Source organism: Adelges cooleyi, unplaced genomic scaffold (genome assembly GCF_023614345.1).
Source record: "Adelges cooleyi isolate 19-005CV unplaced genomic scaffold, UGA_ACOO_1.1 ACOO_flye_CR_arks_rails_tigmint_CR_PRNA_41, whole genome shotgun sequence".
NCBI lineage: Eukaryota > Metazoa > Arthropoda > Insecta > Hemiptera > Adelgidae > Adelges > Adelges cooleyi.
Window position 1 is genome coordinate 2,307,911 of NW_026096090.1, and position 17,412 is coordinate 2,325,322.

Below are 17,412 nucleotides of genomic sequence, written 5' to 3' on the forward strand. Positions count from 1 at the left end.
GTTTTAAAAACACCTAAACGGTGTCTAAAAGTAGGTACTAAGTATACAAATAAATATAATAAAACTAAAATAATCTTAACAGACCTTTTTCGGTTTTTTGCCACGACAAGGCTGAACACAGTAAAGCTAATGTTTTTCCAGAACCCGTCGGGCTTTCCAAAAGACAATTTTGCTGTTTTTGACAGCCTCGAATAACCTGAGTAACGACAAAAAAGTTAGAATAATGTCTATTATTATTAATGTATTATATTTGATAACACTCACCTTATCCATCATCGACACCTGAGATGGATACGGCCTGACCGGCATAAAGACTTTAACTCCACCAATAGTATAAGTGTACGATGGTGTTTCTGGCGACGAAATTGGCGTGCTGAACATGATGGAGAAGTATCGATAATACCAATAGCAAATATCGTCAAAACGTTTATAAGTTATAACTATACAGAAGCATAAAACATCTTCATTTAGACTTTGAACTATGTCGTATGTATAAATTTAAACTAATAAAAAAACATAAATTTATCAGAAAGTAACAGAAAAACAAGTTGTAACTAGTACTTAATACTTATTGAGAAAAACAATTCCACATTACAATTTTTTTACATCTTCTTAATCTCTATCATTATCTTGTAACCAAATATGACGTATTGATAATGGTTTGGCGGGAAAATCACAAAGCTTTCCTACTTGCTCTCTAGATGGCGCTGTATACACCATTTCTTACATTTATTATTTTTTTTAATTCCTTTATACATAATATCTAGGTATTAAAAAAGTAGCCCGGGAAGCAATATTTACTTAAACAAAATTGTATAATACATTATAGTTTATACAATTTCAACGTGCTTCCAATAGTTTTCAACGTAAAAGTTGTATTTAATGTCAAAAACATTAAGGATAGCATGTACATGTCTGGTATTTATAGTTGGCAGGCAGTTTTATATTTTTGGCTGAGGCGATAAATTATTAATTACACCCTTATACCAACCAGGCCTACTTTGTTTTAGCAGCTCATATTTATCATAACCATTCCAACACCAAATGACGTTTATAGTGGAATCATATATTATAATTGAATTATTGTATTTAAGCATTAAATACATAAATATTAAAATAAAAACATCTTACAATAAAATTATTTTACAGTATTCTTTTTTCACTTTTATTATGATCAGTGAAAGTCACAGGTACTTAAGTATCTCTGCCAAATTCTACATCAAGAACAACTTCTGAACAGGAGTTTCAAAATTTTAATCTATATTTTAGGTCGTTAGATAATATACTCATTATGTTTTATTTTTTTGTGATATTTAAATTATAAAAATGATATTTTTAAATGACAAAAAAGTGCATAGTAGTGTTAATCCGGGCCCGAATCGCCCGATATTAGAAATGTACAAAATATAATTATTTAATTTGTCTAAATAGCTTAAAAACAATCATAAATAAACAACCTTGGAGGTTAAGCGTCGGTCAACTGTTTAGCCGGGGACACTGTTAATAGACGTATCGAGAGGACTACGGTTCAAACCTGACGATGGTCGACTGATAGGTTACTTTTTTTATTTTATTTTTTATTATACATTATTGCGTTGGATTTCTACAGGCTAATTTATTTAAAGCTATCAAAAAATTTCGAAAATAAAAAAAAAATCGTGTGAAATAATTTATGACATGCAAATGTTACTGCAACGCACGGCCGAACTCGCGTCTGGTGCAATTTTTGTAGTTATACGAACAAATTTAATATTGGACTTTTTTTTTCAACGATTTTTGTTTGTTATAAGCGCCTAATGTCTAATTTATATATATTTTTAAGTATAATTCGTTAACGTATACGAATTCGGAATAGTGCCTTTATGGATTTGTCGGTTAAAAAATGTGGTCTCTGTTTCGTAAGACCATTTTTCACACTGCCTTCATCGAAAGAATTAAAATCGCCGACAGTGATCATGAAATGGGATAGTTGTACATTTATGCCTGTTGTCTAAAGAACTAATTTGCCTGAACTTGAGCAACAATTTGAATATTGTACGCGCACCTTTTTTGAGACAATCTTCTTGGTGTTTCCAACAATCCTTATCGGAATTATTTTATAGACCTCTGCACCCCCTTACTGTATGAGTTAGCCAGAGAAGCTCAGTCAATTCTGTTCGTATCCGCATTCCATCAATAAAGTGATTATTTTCAGTTTAGAGACTCGATCGTAGCTGTCCTTTACAGTAGATAATTTCCTTTATTCCACCAAGACCATTTGGGTTTTTATATTATCGAACTAAGTCATTCCTTGTCAGTTTTGTTCTTTCCAAAGGAAGTTGACCTGATCCCGATCGTAGCCACTTGTATCGTTTTTTATGTACATTACAACTAACGCAACTAAAATCATGTTTTTTCATGGTAAATCTTTTAAAGTTTTAAATTTTTTACTTGACAAAACTAAGATGACCTGACTAGTCTATAGCAAAAATTAAAATATCTAAATTTATTAGATATGTGACATTGCTCAAAAACCAACTGACACGCACTCATTATTTGCTTAGGACATATGCTAATATCAAAAGTCACTAAAACGTCAACAGTTTTATCGCCACGAATTTAATGGCTGAAATGTACTTACATTAAAAACATTGTGCATGAAACACAAATTATTGAAAAAATTATATGAAAAACGTTTTTATACAGACTACAAACAAAATATGCCATATTTCTTGATTAAAAATCAAATACCACATTCCCTTAGACAATTTTTTGATTATATATAAAATAGTTCAAAGTTAAAATACAGGAAAACACCCCTGCTCCTGGATAGAGCCTAACGAAATTAAAAACATTGTTTCATTCGAGCATTTTTATTGCATCTTAATTTTGGAAATATTTTTTCTAGAGAAGAATTCTCTGATTAGCTGCCTTTTTTATTCATGTTAATACTTAATGCACACAAGCATTTAGGTATACGTGCAAGTGTCAGAGTAAGATTTTATGTAGTTTTTATGAATCTAATACCGCGTTTACAAAATTACAAGCAGTCGTTAATTTGCATAATGCGAATAAACCAGTTTTTAATACACCCGAGCTTGGTGTGAATTAATTATTTAATGAAATATTAAATTTAATATTATTCCGAGATTAAATAAGTACACGCAAATCAAAATGCTAATGCACATTAAAAATTGGGTTATAATAGGGGTTCGGATAACCGATGAAGTACCGGGCAAATTTCCGATCATACGCTTTATAATTTAAAAAAATATCTAAAATTAAATATGTTTCTTAGAATTAGACAATCATTATACACATTACACATATTTTAGGTAAAATGTGAACTTTGGAACTTTATTTGGGCCCTCAGTTTACGCATCTTAATCTCGAATCAAATCGATTCGCATTACGGTAATTACCACATTTAGGTATATGCGATCGTTAAACATAATTGTCGTAATTATTATGATTTATAACCATTTGGATACTTATGCAATTTTTAATTCAAGAGTTAGATTCAGTTCAATTGGCGAAAACAAATTAAATTATAAATGGGCTTATATGCGCTGAATTCTCGGATTAACTTAATTCTAATTAAGTTAGTGTACATTGACCACTGCATATAAATCTGATAATTAGCAAGCAGTAGCTAATTCGTATCCACCATGTTTATGTATACACAGTTCCGTCTTAAGCCTAAGGGCCCCCGGCCTGATGGTGCCCCTAATAATATAATTTACATCTTTACGTTTTTGTTTTGGTTTCCTTAAACGGCACTCAAACTCTGCGAGACCAAGGGCCCCTGCATAGTTTAAGATAGCCCTGTTTATACAGTCGTCAATGCGAAAATTAGGTGCGAATAAATCCATTTTTCTTGTGGATTGACTTTATGCGCAATAACAACAATATATTAACGTGGTAAATGTGATATTCATTTAATTATTATTGACTGAAATAATCGTATCTATTAATTATCGTATACCTACTGCGTTTACAAGCGTGGTGAACCCGATTTCGCTAATTCCATAAACTTAGTTAACTTCTGAAAATTAATCGAAAATCCAGCTGTATATTAACTAGTTTACGACAATTCAGTTTCCCCTAATCATGATTAGTCGATTCGCTTTTGAAATTCGAGTTAGGACTAACCATGTGAGCAAAAAAAAAAAGAAAGCACGTAAACAGATAAGGCTGTTATAACCGAATTAGGATATAATATAATTGAATTCGGTTTATTAATTCTGTAAAAATGGCATAAATGAATGCGCATTACACAAACTCAGTATTTTATATTAACCATAATTTTAGTTGGACCACCTATGTATTATTTTCTGTGCGTAGGTACATGTAAATAATTATAATATTCATATACCCATGATCATGTCGCACGTGATGATTACCAGTTATTTTTAAATGTCATTACTAACCAGTATCCAAGCGCATGGTAATTACCCAATTTAATTCGGCCATACCGTGATATCGATAACTAGTTTACTATAAAAAAACTGATTTTCTGATACAGGTACTTACCGACTACTACCGGCAACGTTCAGATACCACCTTTTAATAGGTACTAACTGCCGCTCTGTAGCAGGAACGTTAAGATACACCGCGCCTCGCGGTCAGTGAGCAATTTTAAGGTGGCCAAAGAAGTTAAAACAAAAAATCGATATTTTATTTAACATAGAAAAGCCTTACGGCAATAGCATAAAATGTATATGATCGGCCCAATGGGTCATACCTAAGGTGGAAGCGACTCAGTAGGCATTTTCTCACATGCCCGCAGTCTAGTTTGTCATTTACCGCCAGTTCTGCGTCGTAAATGCATAGTACTCTAATTTGTATTTTTTTTTTTTTTACACAAAATGGTACATATATTTTCAAATGACTTAATGACACAAACAATACAGTGCGGCTTTTTCTTGCTACACATCCTGGCCGTTGGTTAAAAAAACAGTACGAAAGGCAAACAAAAATATTATAGCGTGACATTAATCGTAAGATTGTATCGACAACATTAATGAGACTTGTAAGTTGTAGCATAAATACGACGATGCTCACTTGAAATTGTATTTACACACGACGGGTTACATATTGGTGGCACGACTTATTAAATGAAAACCATCGACACGACTTTGGACAATATTAAAAAACAAACGGCAATCGTTAATGTCATCTTTATACATAACCAAAACGGCGCCACACACTATAATATACACGTATATAAACACCCCACGTCATATCATAGTATCCTCGCCCGCGCCATACCGGAGATATAGGTACCTACCACTGCAGTCGGTATAATAATAATCATAATGATAATAATATACACCGCTATAGGGGTGCGGTGCGGTTCGTCATTTGTTTATACGGTTTTTTATTAATGTCAACTCTCGTCGTGGCACATAAATTACATTTCCGTTTAAACGATACTGCCGCCGTCGTCACCACCGCCAACGTAGCCGAAAAGTTTTCACATTCGTGTTCCGCCACAGTTTGTACTTAAGGTACACCCTCTGGCCTTTTACGCGGACTCCCGCGCGATAGGAATGAATGACAAAAACAATTCGCTGCCGAAAAAAAGACTAAAAAAAAAAGAAGCTAATTTGACTCTGCCGCTGTCGGTTTGCGTGTGCGATCGTTTCGATAATTATTGTTATTGTATTATAAAATGTACATGTATAGGTACCGTATACGTACATCTAAGTACAGATTACATACACAGCGAAAGTACGGCGTCGTTTGGTCTTTTCACTAACACTTGATTTATATTAAAAAATTCGCCGCATTTGTCTTATTTTTTTCCTATTATTATATCCAAATAATGAGTACCGAAGGTGTCGCAGCGGCGAGTCACACAGAAAGCTCGTCTACTGTGTACATACATATAATACACATACATTTATATATATACCTCCGCACACAGTGCTCTGTCCTATCCATATTATGTGTGAACATATATTATTATATTTGAATGTGGCTATGTGATGCTGAGCGGTGGCGACGGCATTGTGTGTCAACGGAAGACAAAACAAACGCGTCAATTACACACATCCTATATAAAAATGCACGCGCACGCACGATCGCCGGCATTTTTTGTCGAAGGTGTTTTTTTTTTTTTTTATTGTTTTTATTATTATTATTATTATCGCACTTAGAGAGTCCTACCGGCGCGGAATTCGCGTCGATTGTCCTGTCCTCACGCCAAACGGCTTGAGTAATTATTGCGCCGACGGAAGAACTTATTTATATGCAAATCCGACAAAGCCGCCACTGCCACAGTCGTTCGCCGCAATCGTTTATCAAACGGTTTTTCGCACGCCGTGTACGTTTTCTCACAATTATACCGACACTCGCGGAAATACCATCATCTTCTTCGCAAAAATTTGAACCCCCCCTCCCTCCCTCCCTCCCCAATCGCCTCGATGCCATACCATTTGCACGGACCGCGGTCTGAACGCTGCATCGGCTAATACCTACACACGTCGTCGCACTTTAAGGGATAAAAATTAGAATTATCATTCAGATTCTGACACGGATTTTCATCAGAAGTCACGCACCGACAGAGCAACGGAAAGAAAATGATTCAACTACCCATTTCGTTGATAGTGATTTCAATTTAGAGTAGTTATATGTACAATTTTTTTTTTTTTTATAAAATATACAGCCAAAACAACGGAGAAACGAAGGACGTGTAGCTTAATAATTTCTATTTACATTCGATTTATTTATATTGTATACTTTATATTATCGTTAAGTTGATTCGCTTGGAATTTTCTCTTGTTTTTACATTATTGTAAGTCCAACGCAGGCTACGGCTTCACACGAGCTCTTGAACATATAGATTTTAACTGCATTAAACTTAACAAGGAGTTTCTTGAAAAATAAATCTTTTTTTATAGTAAAATGTTGTTAAAACACGTAACTCTTCGTACTTTTACTTTTTAGTATACTTTATAGACTGAATTCAGAAGAACCATTAAATATTCGTTTAATATTATACAAAATACCACAAATCACGCCAATGTTTGTGACAAACAGGTAGGAAGAACTCTACATGAAATATCCTATTATTCATTTTTAACCTGTCTAAAAGTGAATCAGACAATATCACGAAAATCAAATTGTGTAGCAAGTTACATATTATATCACTAGACGCAAAATGTTGAATGATTATTATTATAATATATTGTTTTTATTTAAATTTTGCTGTGCTGACGTCTGATAATAAAGAATGCTAAAAGATTTGAATTAAATTTATTATATACACAAAATCACCTTTTTATCATTAATAAGTATACAATTTGATTTTTAACATTTTACTAATATTATTTTAAGATAAAATATTTATACGATTTACTATATATTTAATACGTACACTTATTATTATTTTGTTTTAAATTAAAGAAGATAATATATAATTATACCAGCTCTTATGATATTGTGTAAAATGTCAATAAATAAAAAAAGTCTGAAGTTTTTGAAATAAGTGTTTCACTCAATCATTGCACAACTCATTTCGATAAGTATAATACATACATTACATATATACATTTAAAATTTTATTTGACAACACCATTGTCACCAAAAATGTTGTTAAACATTGTTTTCAATTTTAAAATAAAAATTACAAAGTGTATAAAAATATATGTAGGTACATATCTAATATATATATATATATATATGTATACCTAAAACTATTAATTTTTTACATTCTACGTAACGCCACACGTTTTATATAATGTATCTTACTAACGGCTAACCTCTTCGACCTGTTCCGACCTCCGGACTAAAATACATCATTTCTATATATTTAGATATAGATCTTTGACGGTACTGCGACAGAATTCTTTGTATCTTTAAGGTGTGCCACACTAAATACCTGATAACTAGTCATCTTTGTTTTAGTTTAATATGTAATCTGTTCCATTGAATTCCATTTGCGTAGTATATATACATCCACTTGACCACTATGTACAACAGTTTTTTAATTCTAAATAAATTATTTAGCTCAATATTGGTATAATATAAACTATGGTACAAGTTATTGAACTAAGTTGGGAGAGGAGTAAAAACAAAAAAAAATTGTGAAAAATTGAGATCACGTTTAAAAATAAAAAAAAAGGAATTGTTAATTTAACCCAGTCGAAAATTGACTGATTCATGATAAAAGAATTACCCTGTATTAATTCAACGTTTTGAAACTTTCTTTTAAAAGACTGCTTGTATTCCATGAAAACTTGTTGGTTAACACCATTGAAGATGTTAACACAAATTGCCCAGGGAATTTATCGACATATTATAAAACCTTGAAACGTATAGTATCGAGTATTCTTATCCACCGGAACTCATATTCAATAATAAACGCAAGATTAAATACACAAGTATAAGGTGACAAAAGTGGTTAGAACTTATAAGAAATATATACAAGAATTCTACAATGTATTTCTTTCACTACTTGAAATTTTAAAAATCAAACAATTACTATACTCGTGGTTGTTTTTTTTTTAAATAAAATTTGTATTTATAAATTCTAATATAAAAAATATATGAATATATTATGTATAATAATATTATATAATTTTCTTTATTCCATACGAATGAAGCCGAGGCGACAAGTATTATTCCTCACGAAACGTACTTTATTCGGTTAAATTTGGTTGTAATAAAAATTTAAATAATAATAAATTTAACTACCGTAGCAAGCGAACAAGTACGGTATAATGGAAATGAACCGAAAAGCATCATGTTTTTCCCACGTGAAACTAGAATCGACGATGTCGTTAACTTTTAATTAATAATCGTTTGAGTATCTTTATATGGAATTAGGATTGTTGACGATGGCAATTAAAACCCCATAAAATATTGTATCAGCTTAGAAATTGCACCAAAACGAGTTGATGTGCTGTATATTTTAGTCGGAGTCGCGGACAACGGCAGCTGCTGTCCGGCCGGTGTTTAGAAACAAGATACAATTATTATATTATGAACCGGGGAGAAGGGAAGAGGCTGTGTGTGTACACGGCGTATAGTATGCTTACTATATAGAAATCTAAGCACGACGCTAAACTCGATTACACTGGCCGAACGGTATATACCCATACGCAGTGCGCACAAGAGCCTAATCAAATCGGACCGCGCGATTAAAAATTATTATTTAATTAATTAATCCCGCCATTTCTTTTATATCATAATATCCTATTATATTTTTATACGACCATTTAGCTTCCGTTTGTATACTATATTGTGTGTGAGTGTGTGCGTACACCGGGTGCTATTTAATTTTCGTCGGCAGGCAACAACGGCGCATTATTCACGGCTCGTAAAACTCATATAATAAGACATGTACATCGTACCCGTTGTGTGTGTGTGTGTGTGTGTATATATATATACTACAGTGGCGTATGTGCGAAACAATATATTATAACGCTGTACATATACGAGTTGGAAGTCAAGAGAGGGCGGCGAGGGATGACAGAGCCGGGGTGGGGGTTGGGGTTGGACGAAAACTCTCTGGGATCCTCTATATGGATTTAATGAAATTAGTCCGAATGCAGACCGGCAAAATTGAGACGTTAACGCCGCAATTGAGGAAATTGCTCAATGGTTCGATCTGGTCTATGTGCGAGCGACCTTCTGCCGCCATCACGCAGTGCGAACGACGGGTTATATATATTTATGTGTGTGCATAAAATGCCGGTACAACGTGTACTATAAATGATTATATTATACAATACAATTATTACTGTTGTATTATATTGTATGTATTGTGTATATAGCGCGACACTTCCATACCGACAATATTATACTGCGGTGGTGCGATCGGAGTGTGCAACAATTTAACGCCGTATTGGGGACAATAAAAAAATAATAATCATATCACGGGCACTATGTAAACCTTAACAAAGTATAATAAGTAACAACAAGTCTCAATCAGAAATCTTTAGTGAGTATAATATACGAGTATAAAAAGAATAATACAAGGAGAAAAATACATGGTTGGTCTAACTAAAATTATGGTTAATATAGGACACAATAAATTTCTAGTTGAAATAACTAAATAAAAAGTTGGCCCAACTAAACATTTAATGGACCGTACAAAATGTATAGCTGCTTTAACTAAAATTTTAGTTGACTCAACTAAATTTATCTTATTCTTATATGTTATTGTTTGCAGACGACCTAAAATTTAACCGTATTATTAAATCCTATGACGGCTCAGTTCTCTTGCAGAGTAACTTAAATCTCCTTTCCAATCGGTGTAAAGTTAATGAATTTATGTAAGTAATTTACTACAATAACACCATAATATAACGACAGGCGATGTAACAGTCTAAACAATAATTTGTGATGTACCAGCTGAATCGAAATAACGAGTAGAAAACAGAAACAGATCTCAGAAGTAATAATAACATTTTAGTTTTTCCTCACCCACAATATGCATGCATCGACGAAAGAACTATATAAATTATAAAACAATAATTTAACTTCAGATAATATGTATTATATTGATTAAATAAATATTATACTATTTTCAAATGACCATCACAGTGTGGCATGTGTATACTCAATGTTACAGATGAAAATTATTTACTATCTTTGTTTATGATGAACTATGGTAGTAAAAACTATGTTTGAATTAAAATAATTTATGCAGTCATGTTACACAAGCTTATAATATGTGTATCTGTAATTGTTTAACGTTGTAAGAGCCTGTTCTGTTATGCTTACTGCACTAATTTTATAGAGGAAATATTTGTCTATGGAAAAGCATAAATCATAACTGACGGTGTATAAAAAAACTTAACGGGTATAACAATGAAGTTATAATTATTATCGAATAACTCTTAGATTAGTTTGGCTATATACATATATATATATATGTATGTATGCTATAATTCATAAAGGAAACCAAATCTTATATTAGTTGGATCGCCATAATGGTCTCGAATAACAGGTAAATTAAGAGGGTATTTTAAGTAGGATATATATTTTAATATTTTATTTCAGCTGACAGGTACAATGTAATTGTATGAATTTGATTATATACAAATATTTTACACTACTCTAGTCTCTAAGATTAAGTTTATCAGAAACTTGAAACTTTACGGTAGGTATATTAAATTGTAGGTATATAGGTAGTTCATTTGTACATAAATGGGAGTACATGACTTTTACAAATACAAAACATAATATAAATAAATTCAAAATATATATTTTTTTAATTCATTGTTTTCGAATGTATATCATAAGTTCCATGCAAACATCTTTTTTGTATAAACCATTTACAAAACGCAAAAGTAAATCATACAAATAATGAGCATTTATTGTGGGTTTTAATTTAATATTATTAAGTTATAGAATTCTCTTTTGAACAGAGTATATTTTAGTAGGTTGCATTTGAATAGTTTATTAAATATTAATTAGGTACATATTTGAAATGAACAACTTGGTACTATTTTGAAATGTGTTTTAATGCAAACTATAATCTATATAGTGTATACACAAAATAATTTTATAATGTATTCGGTATTTTAACGAGCGGCGTTATTAATGCGATACAAGTAAAAACATAATATATACATATTATACATCTGCTCCTGGTTGGCCCTGAGTTTTTAAATAATATATAGTGCTGTCGGTTACTGGTTAGATTAATTGATAAATCAAATCGCAGTATCGCTAAAAGGTTAAAGAACCTAGTTAAATTATGTGTATCACGGTTTGAAAAACTTAATATTTTTAAGTAGGACTTAACTTATTATTTTAAATTAAAAATGTAATTATCAAGTCTCTGCGAGACCCATAATTTTACGTTTTATACTTGGAGTTTATACAGTAAAGGTAGTACCCAATTACAATTTTTGTTACGAGGAGCAAATTACACGCATGATAAGTGATAATACTACTCAATTGAAATTCTGTACATGTAATCGCAATAGTAAGAAAAAAAAAAAAATTCCGCAGCTACCTAAACATGATTACGCTCAAACTCCTGCAACATTATTAATTTTAGAATTAATCAAGTGTACTATTAAGTATTTTTAACTGTCAATTAAAATATATAAACATACATTTTTAGGTGAACAAACTTTGAACATCTTCATCGTTAATAATAACTAAAAATTATGAATATACAACAGAATATCATTTAATATTAACATTGAAGTTTTCTCTACTGGCCGTGTAAACACATGAAATCTACAACGCTTGTATTTAATAATCCCCTCTAATAGTTATAAAATATAATATGAGTTATATACCTAGAGTTAACAATTGATGGAAAACATTTAATCTAACCATCGTTAATGACGAAAATAGTGAGTTACAAAAATGGAAGTATAACATCGTCAGCTTGAGTTTAAGATTATCATAAACCCGTTATAGTTGTATAAATTAAACCTTAAGACGTGTCATTGTAGCCTTTTAATTAAATGTTGATACCTTAATAAAAAATTAACAAGTATCAAAGAATAATAATTGCTTGTTACTATAAACAACAAAACACAATTTCATCTTTGATGTTGGCAGTACACTTTTTATTCAAGCGTATACTTATGAGTATCTAATGAGTATTCTAAGTACTCTAAGTGAAAATATCGTTAACAAATTATTCTCATAATTCTCAGTTATTTATAATAAAACAGTTAAAAATCATTCAACCGTTTGCATTAACTAGTGCCTAACTATGGTTAAAATTAAAACGATAGGGTAGTTTTAAAACTAAAAATTGAAGGTTATACTTAATACCTAGTTAATGTAGTTTATTTTAAATAGTTTTTTGGACTAACGCTTATTTTTTTATTACAAATGGCTTTAAAATTATATTGAAAAACAAAAATTATTTTTAATTTTTCTCTTCGAATTTCATAACAGCATATTATATTGATTAGTGGTATTGTATAGATGTGTAGATACCCTCGTTTAAACTAATAACAGTCGTGACCAATAGACGACACGTTACTGGTTGTTATGTTGAATATTTTATTACACTATTAAACGGACCTTGTTATTAATTATCAATGTCTGCGGTTTGACAGTTGGTGGGTAATTAAGGACTTCCTAAACGAGTCTAATCGCATTGCTAGGTAAATCGATATAGTCGACAACCGCGGACATTTAGTCGAATATAATAGAGTTTTTTTTTTATTACCTAAGCAATGCTCTTCTGTACTGAGTAATGGCCATAATACGGAAAAGAGTATTTCAAAATGATTAAGGTCTAATTAGTTTTTTTATTTAAAAACTAATAGAGCCTAATAGGAATTATATACACCCTATACTGCGTTTATAAATAGCATTTTTCTTTTTATAATTACAATTTTACTATCGAGGGAATATTGTTTAAAATTAGATACTGTTTGAAAACTACTTTTAAAGGAATACAATTCACGGCAGTATAATTAATTGGTAAGGAGGATCTCGCATGATTCTGATACGCGAAGCTGAAAAAAGGTATTCTAGAAAAGTATTGTAACTATACTATTGTAATTATTTAAATGCCGAGTGTTTTCCCTCGTCGAGTATATTATTTTTATTATTTCAATTCTAAACGGTTATTAGTGTCGTTCAAAGTTATCGACCCCGACACGGTTTGAGGTATGCAGAGACACAACCATATCTTGTATCTTGTGTGTAGGTACACTGCACACTAGAAATTGTTCAAAATCACACAAAAACAAAACGCAGCACTAAAAATATACATAATATATTAATGCACACAACATAACGATGTACACCCTAAAGCCGTTTAAAATAACGACCATAATAAATTTGGAAATTATTATTTACTTTATTCGGTATAATACAACGTTCATAAACTGGAAATTTTGTCGACACCTTCCCGGACCAACACGGCGGGTGGTAGCGCACCTCTACCTATACGTGTTGCATATTATACAGACTTAACCTGCAGTTCAATAATTAAAATGCATTTCCAGAAACACTTGTTTGTGTGTGTGTGTCGTTCTGTTGATGGGCTCGTATTATTATTTCCGAACGATAAGACGGTTGATTGCCGTGCGCCAGAAACCCCACTAGCTCGGCATAGTTTTTTTCTTCTTCTGATAAATCAACGACTCTACAATATGGGAAATATATGGAAATTATCACATATTAAACTACGTACGGTTTCTCAGCGTGAAGTTATGCCGTCGGGTAAGTGCATCGCCGTAGTAGTAGTAAAATCTAAATACGGTCATAATAGTGCATATTAATATCGTGCCATTCTAAAAACATCCAGTTAAACGTGATAATTTTTTTTATCGGGAATTATTGAATATTGATTAATATCATAATATTATTATCACCGTGTTATTTTCAACATTAACATTATTACGAACCCGGCAAGCGTGTTTCGAATATAACCGCATTTTATTTTATATGAGGACACGCTACATACGAAAACGTAATATTTATCACCATCCATAAAATATATAAACACATGATAAAAATATTATATGGAAAAAATATGCTTACGCAGTCTGTAGTGTAAGATATTAAAATTGTTACACGTCTGAATAGCAAATTTAAATTTAAAAAATAGAATTAAGGTATAATCTAGTCGAGTTATGTATATCTGTATATTTTCTTGTTCTGCTAATAATGTTTTTTAATTTTAAAACAATATTTTTTACATCGTAATGGATATTATTTATTATATAAAAAAAAATAATATACATAATAATGCGAATATACTATAAAGTATAGGTTCACTCCAAAAAGATTTTATAAACTTGTACCTGGAGTAACTGTTGTTTAGTATGTATTGTTTTTACCAAAAAATATAAATCTCCTGAACATTTTTAATAAAATAGATAATTCCATTAAAATGATTTCACTCTCTTACCTAAAAATCGATCACGAGTTAGTTTGTTTAGTATATTGTTTTGTTCAAGATACTTAAAACACTGAGTTATTAAATTCATTTTTACTTGAAATATATAAAATTAAAATGAAAAATATTTGATATCCATTAAATTGTTTAATTTCATTTTTTTTTCCTGAAAATATTATTTTTCAGTAATTTATGGTGATAAAATTCTGTGATTTTTTTCAAGTGCCCACACCACTGTAATGTGGTTAGTTAATTCCTCAAGTACAATTAATTAAAATTCCATAAAAAATAATTTTCACATTATTAATACCGAGTATAATAAGTAAAAAGTATAAAACAAATGTCATGTCCACAATTAAAAATTGGGGACTGAAAGGGTGAAATATATGACAGCGAGCTAAACTGTAATCAACTTTTGACCTAAAAACAATAAATAGATTATTTAAAAACCATTAATTAACCAATTACAAATAAATCACTCAAATTCCAAAATAAATTAAATAGCACTTGATGTGTAGTTTTCGGTAGTGGCCGATTTAAAGAAAAATTACTCGGTATCGGAGTAGACACGCCAGTTTATACAAGTCGCTGTTACTTATTTTTGTATATTAAAGTCCTTTGTGAATATTACACAACGCAGAAAGTAATAGAAATAAGATAAATACATTTTTATATAAACTTTTCTAGAAATAAAAAACTTTAAAACTATAGTGAAATTGTAAATTAAAAACGAATGTCACTCCCCCTTCCTATTCTATATTAGGTTTATTCTGAACAATAGGACAGTATTGTCTGATATTTTAATTATTATTATATTCAGTTATGGTATTGCCGTGTTACACGGGACGCGGATGGCTTAGAAATTAATTAACAATGAGCGTGAAATAAAAGCATAAAGAAAAATAAAATGGTGCCTTTAGCGCCACACCGTTATAGCCTAATCCAGTTTGTGTGCAATGTTGAAAAAAACAATTAGAAAAGTAATTTCGTTGAATTAACTAATTTGACGAAAAAAACCGGGATTGTGTGGAATGCGATCATCAATATAGCGACTACCGTGCTTGGGCAATGATTTGAATTACCATCATGATTACATTTTTTTTTCCCCATAATTTTTGTGTTTTTTTTTTTTTTTTTACCCGGGACCGGTAGAATAATATTAAGCAGCCATAAGTTTTGTACGTGACGAGAAAAAAAAATTAACAGATAACAACAAACTGCCCGAAAAACTACCGTCGTCGTTTTATTACAATTCTCTTTAAATCCACCGAAGACTTATATTTTTGTATATTATAATGTTATGATTAAATCGTGGTGTCGAACGAAGGAAGCTACACGTTCCACACGACCAAACGGCTGCTGTACCTACCTATAATATAATCTTATTATGATAATTCATTACTTATAGTACTTGCTTCGTTAACATGCACGGAATTGCTGCAGTTCAACTATATTGGGCGCCCCGTTATCTTTCTTTTTTTTATGTATCTCTCTAAATACAACAAGCCGTAGGTTACAGATCAACAGACACGGTACACGAAAATATTCACATTTGGGCACCAGCCCAATACGGTGATGCTATGATAGCAGTTATTATTAATAATACAACAAAATAACTAATGTCAGTGGGTAGTTGTAATCGCAAAATAAAAATAGTCGTATACTTAAAGTACTTCGTATACGTGTATGTACCTACTAAAAAAAAAACTAACCTGTTTTTTCTCACACTATTACTTTTCAAACAACACTAACTTAATGCAAGTAGGTAGGTAGGTAGGTATGCCGGTTCATATAATATTTAGGTACCCTAACCTACCCGTGTAATACTTACATGGTCGTAAAGTTGAACGGCACTTTATTATATGTTTAAAAATAACGTCGGGTGGTGCATTTAAGTTTTATATTCTAGTTATGTACTTACCATAACTATTGGTCGGGGTTATGACTCGGAACCAGTTAACGGGGTTATATTGCCTGGATTAAATCAAGCTTTGTTTTTGAAGACATCAATATACCTTTTTATTTATAAATAAAACGATTCTTTCTGGGTTATAATCGAATCTGATCGAACTTAACATCTTATTGGAGTGCACAAATTTAATACTTCCATGAATTTAAATTTTTTTGTTACCAAAATCTCTGGTAAGTTCACATGATGTGCTATATTTAATATTGGAAGTACGGTACAATTTACAAATGTATAACTATAGTACATCGTCCTGACAAAATCTAAGGAAATTTAATACACAATTTTGGGCATCGTTCTGGATGTTTTATGTTGTATAATTTTAAACGACCGCGTGATCGTAGATAAGTATTATATCGTTGGCTGTCGTGTTTAGTGTTTTTTAAACTTCAACGTGCTTATAATACAATAACTTTTCACCGTAGTCATGATGTATATTATATGATATATCGTGCTTAAAATAATAATAATTGTAATCGGCATGCTGCATATAAACCCCAACGGGCGCACTCGTTTTATAACGTTAAATATTTAACTATAATATATTGTTATAGTATACCTATATATTATTATACGTGGGTTGTGTTTTTTTTTTTTTTTTACTGTAACAATAATAAGTATCTGCGGC

At 31.2% G+C, this 17,412-nt stretch overlaps 1 protein-coding gene across 1 annotated transcript in view; it reads right to left on the reverse strand.

The window, feature by feature from the left end:
* LOC126841775 (Fanconi anemia group J protein homolog) overlaps window positions 1-615 on the reverse strand; it is a 31,315-nt gene extending 30,700 nt beyond the window's left edge. Inside the window, exons 1-2 of the mRNA XM_050578422.1 lie at window positions 265-615; window positions 85-196 (exon numbers count right to left, since the gene is read on the reverse strand). Coding sequence (XP_050434379.1) covers window positions 85-196; window positions 265-381 — 229 coding nt within the window. The 5' untranslated portion in view covers window positions 382-615. The remainder of the gene's footprint in view (window positions 1-84; window positions 197-264) is intronic.
* Window positions 616-17,412: the final 16,797 nt, after the last annotated feature.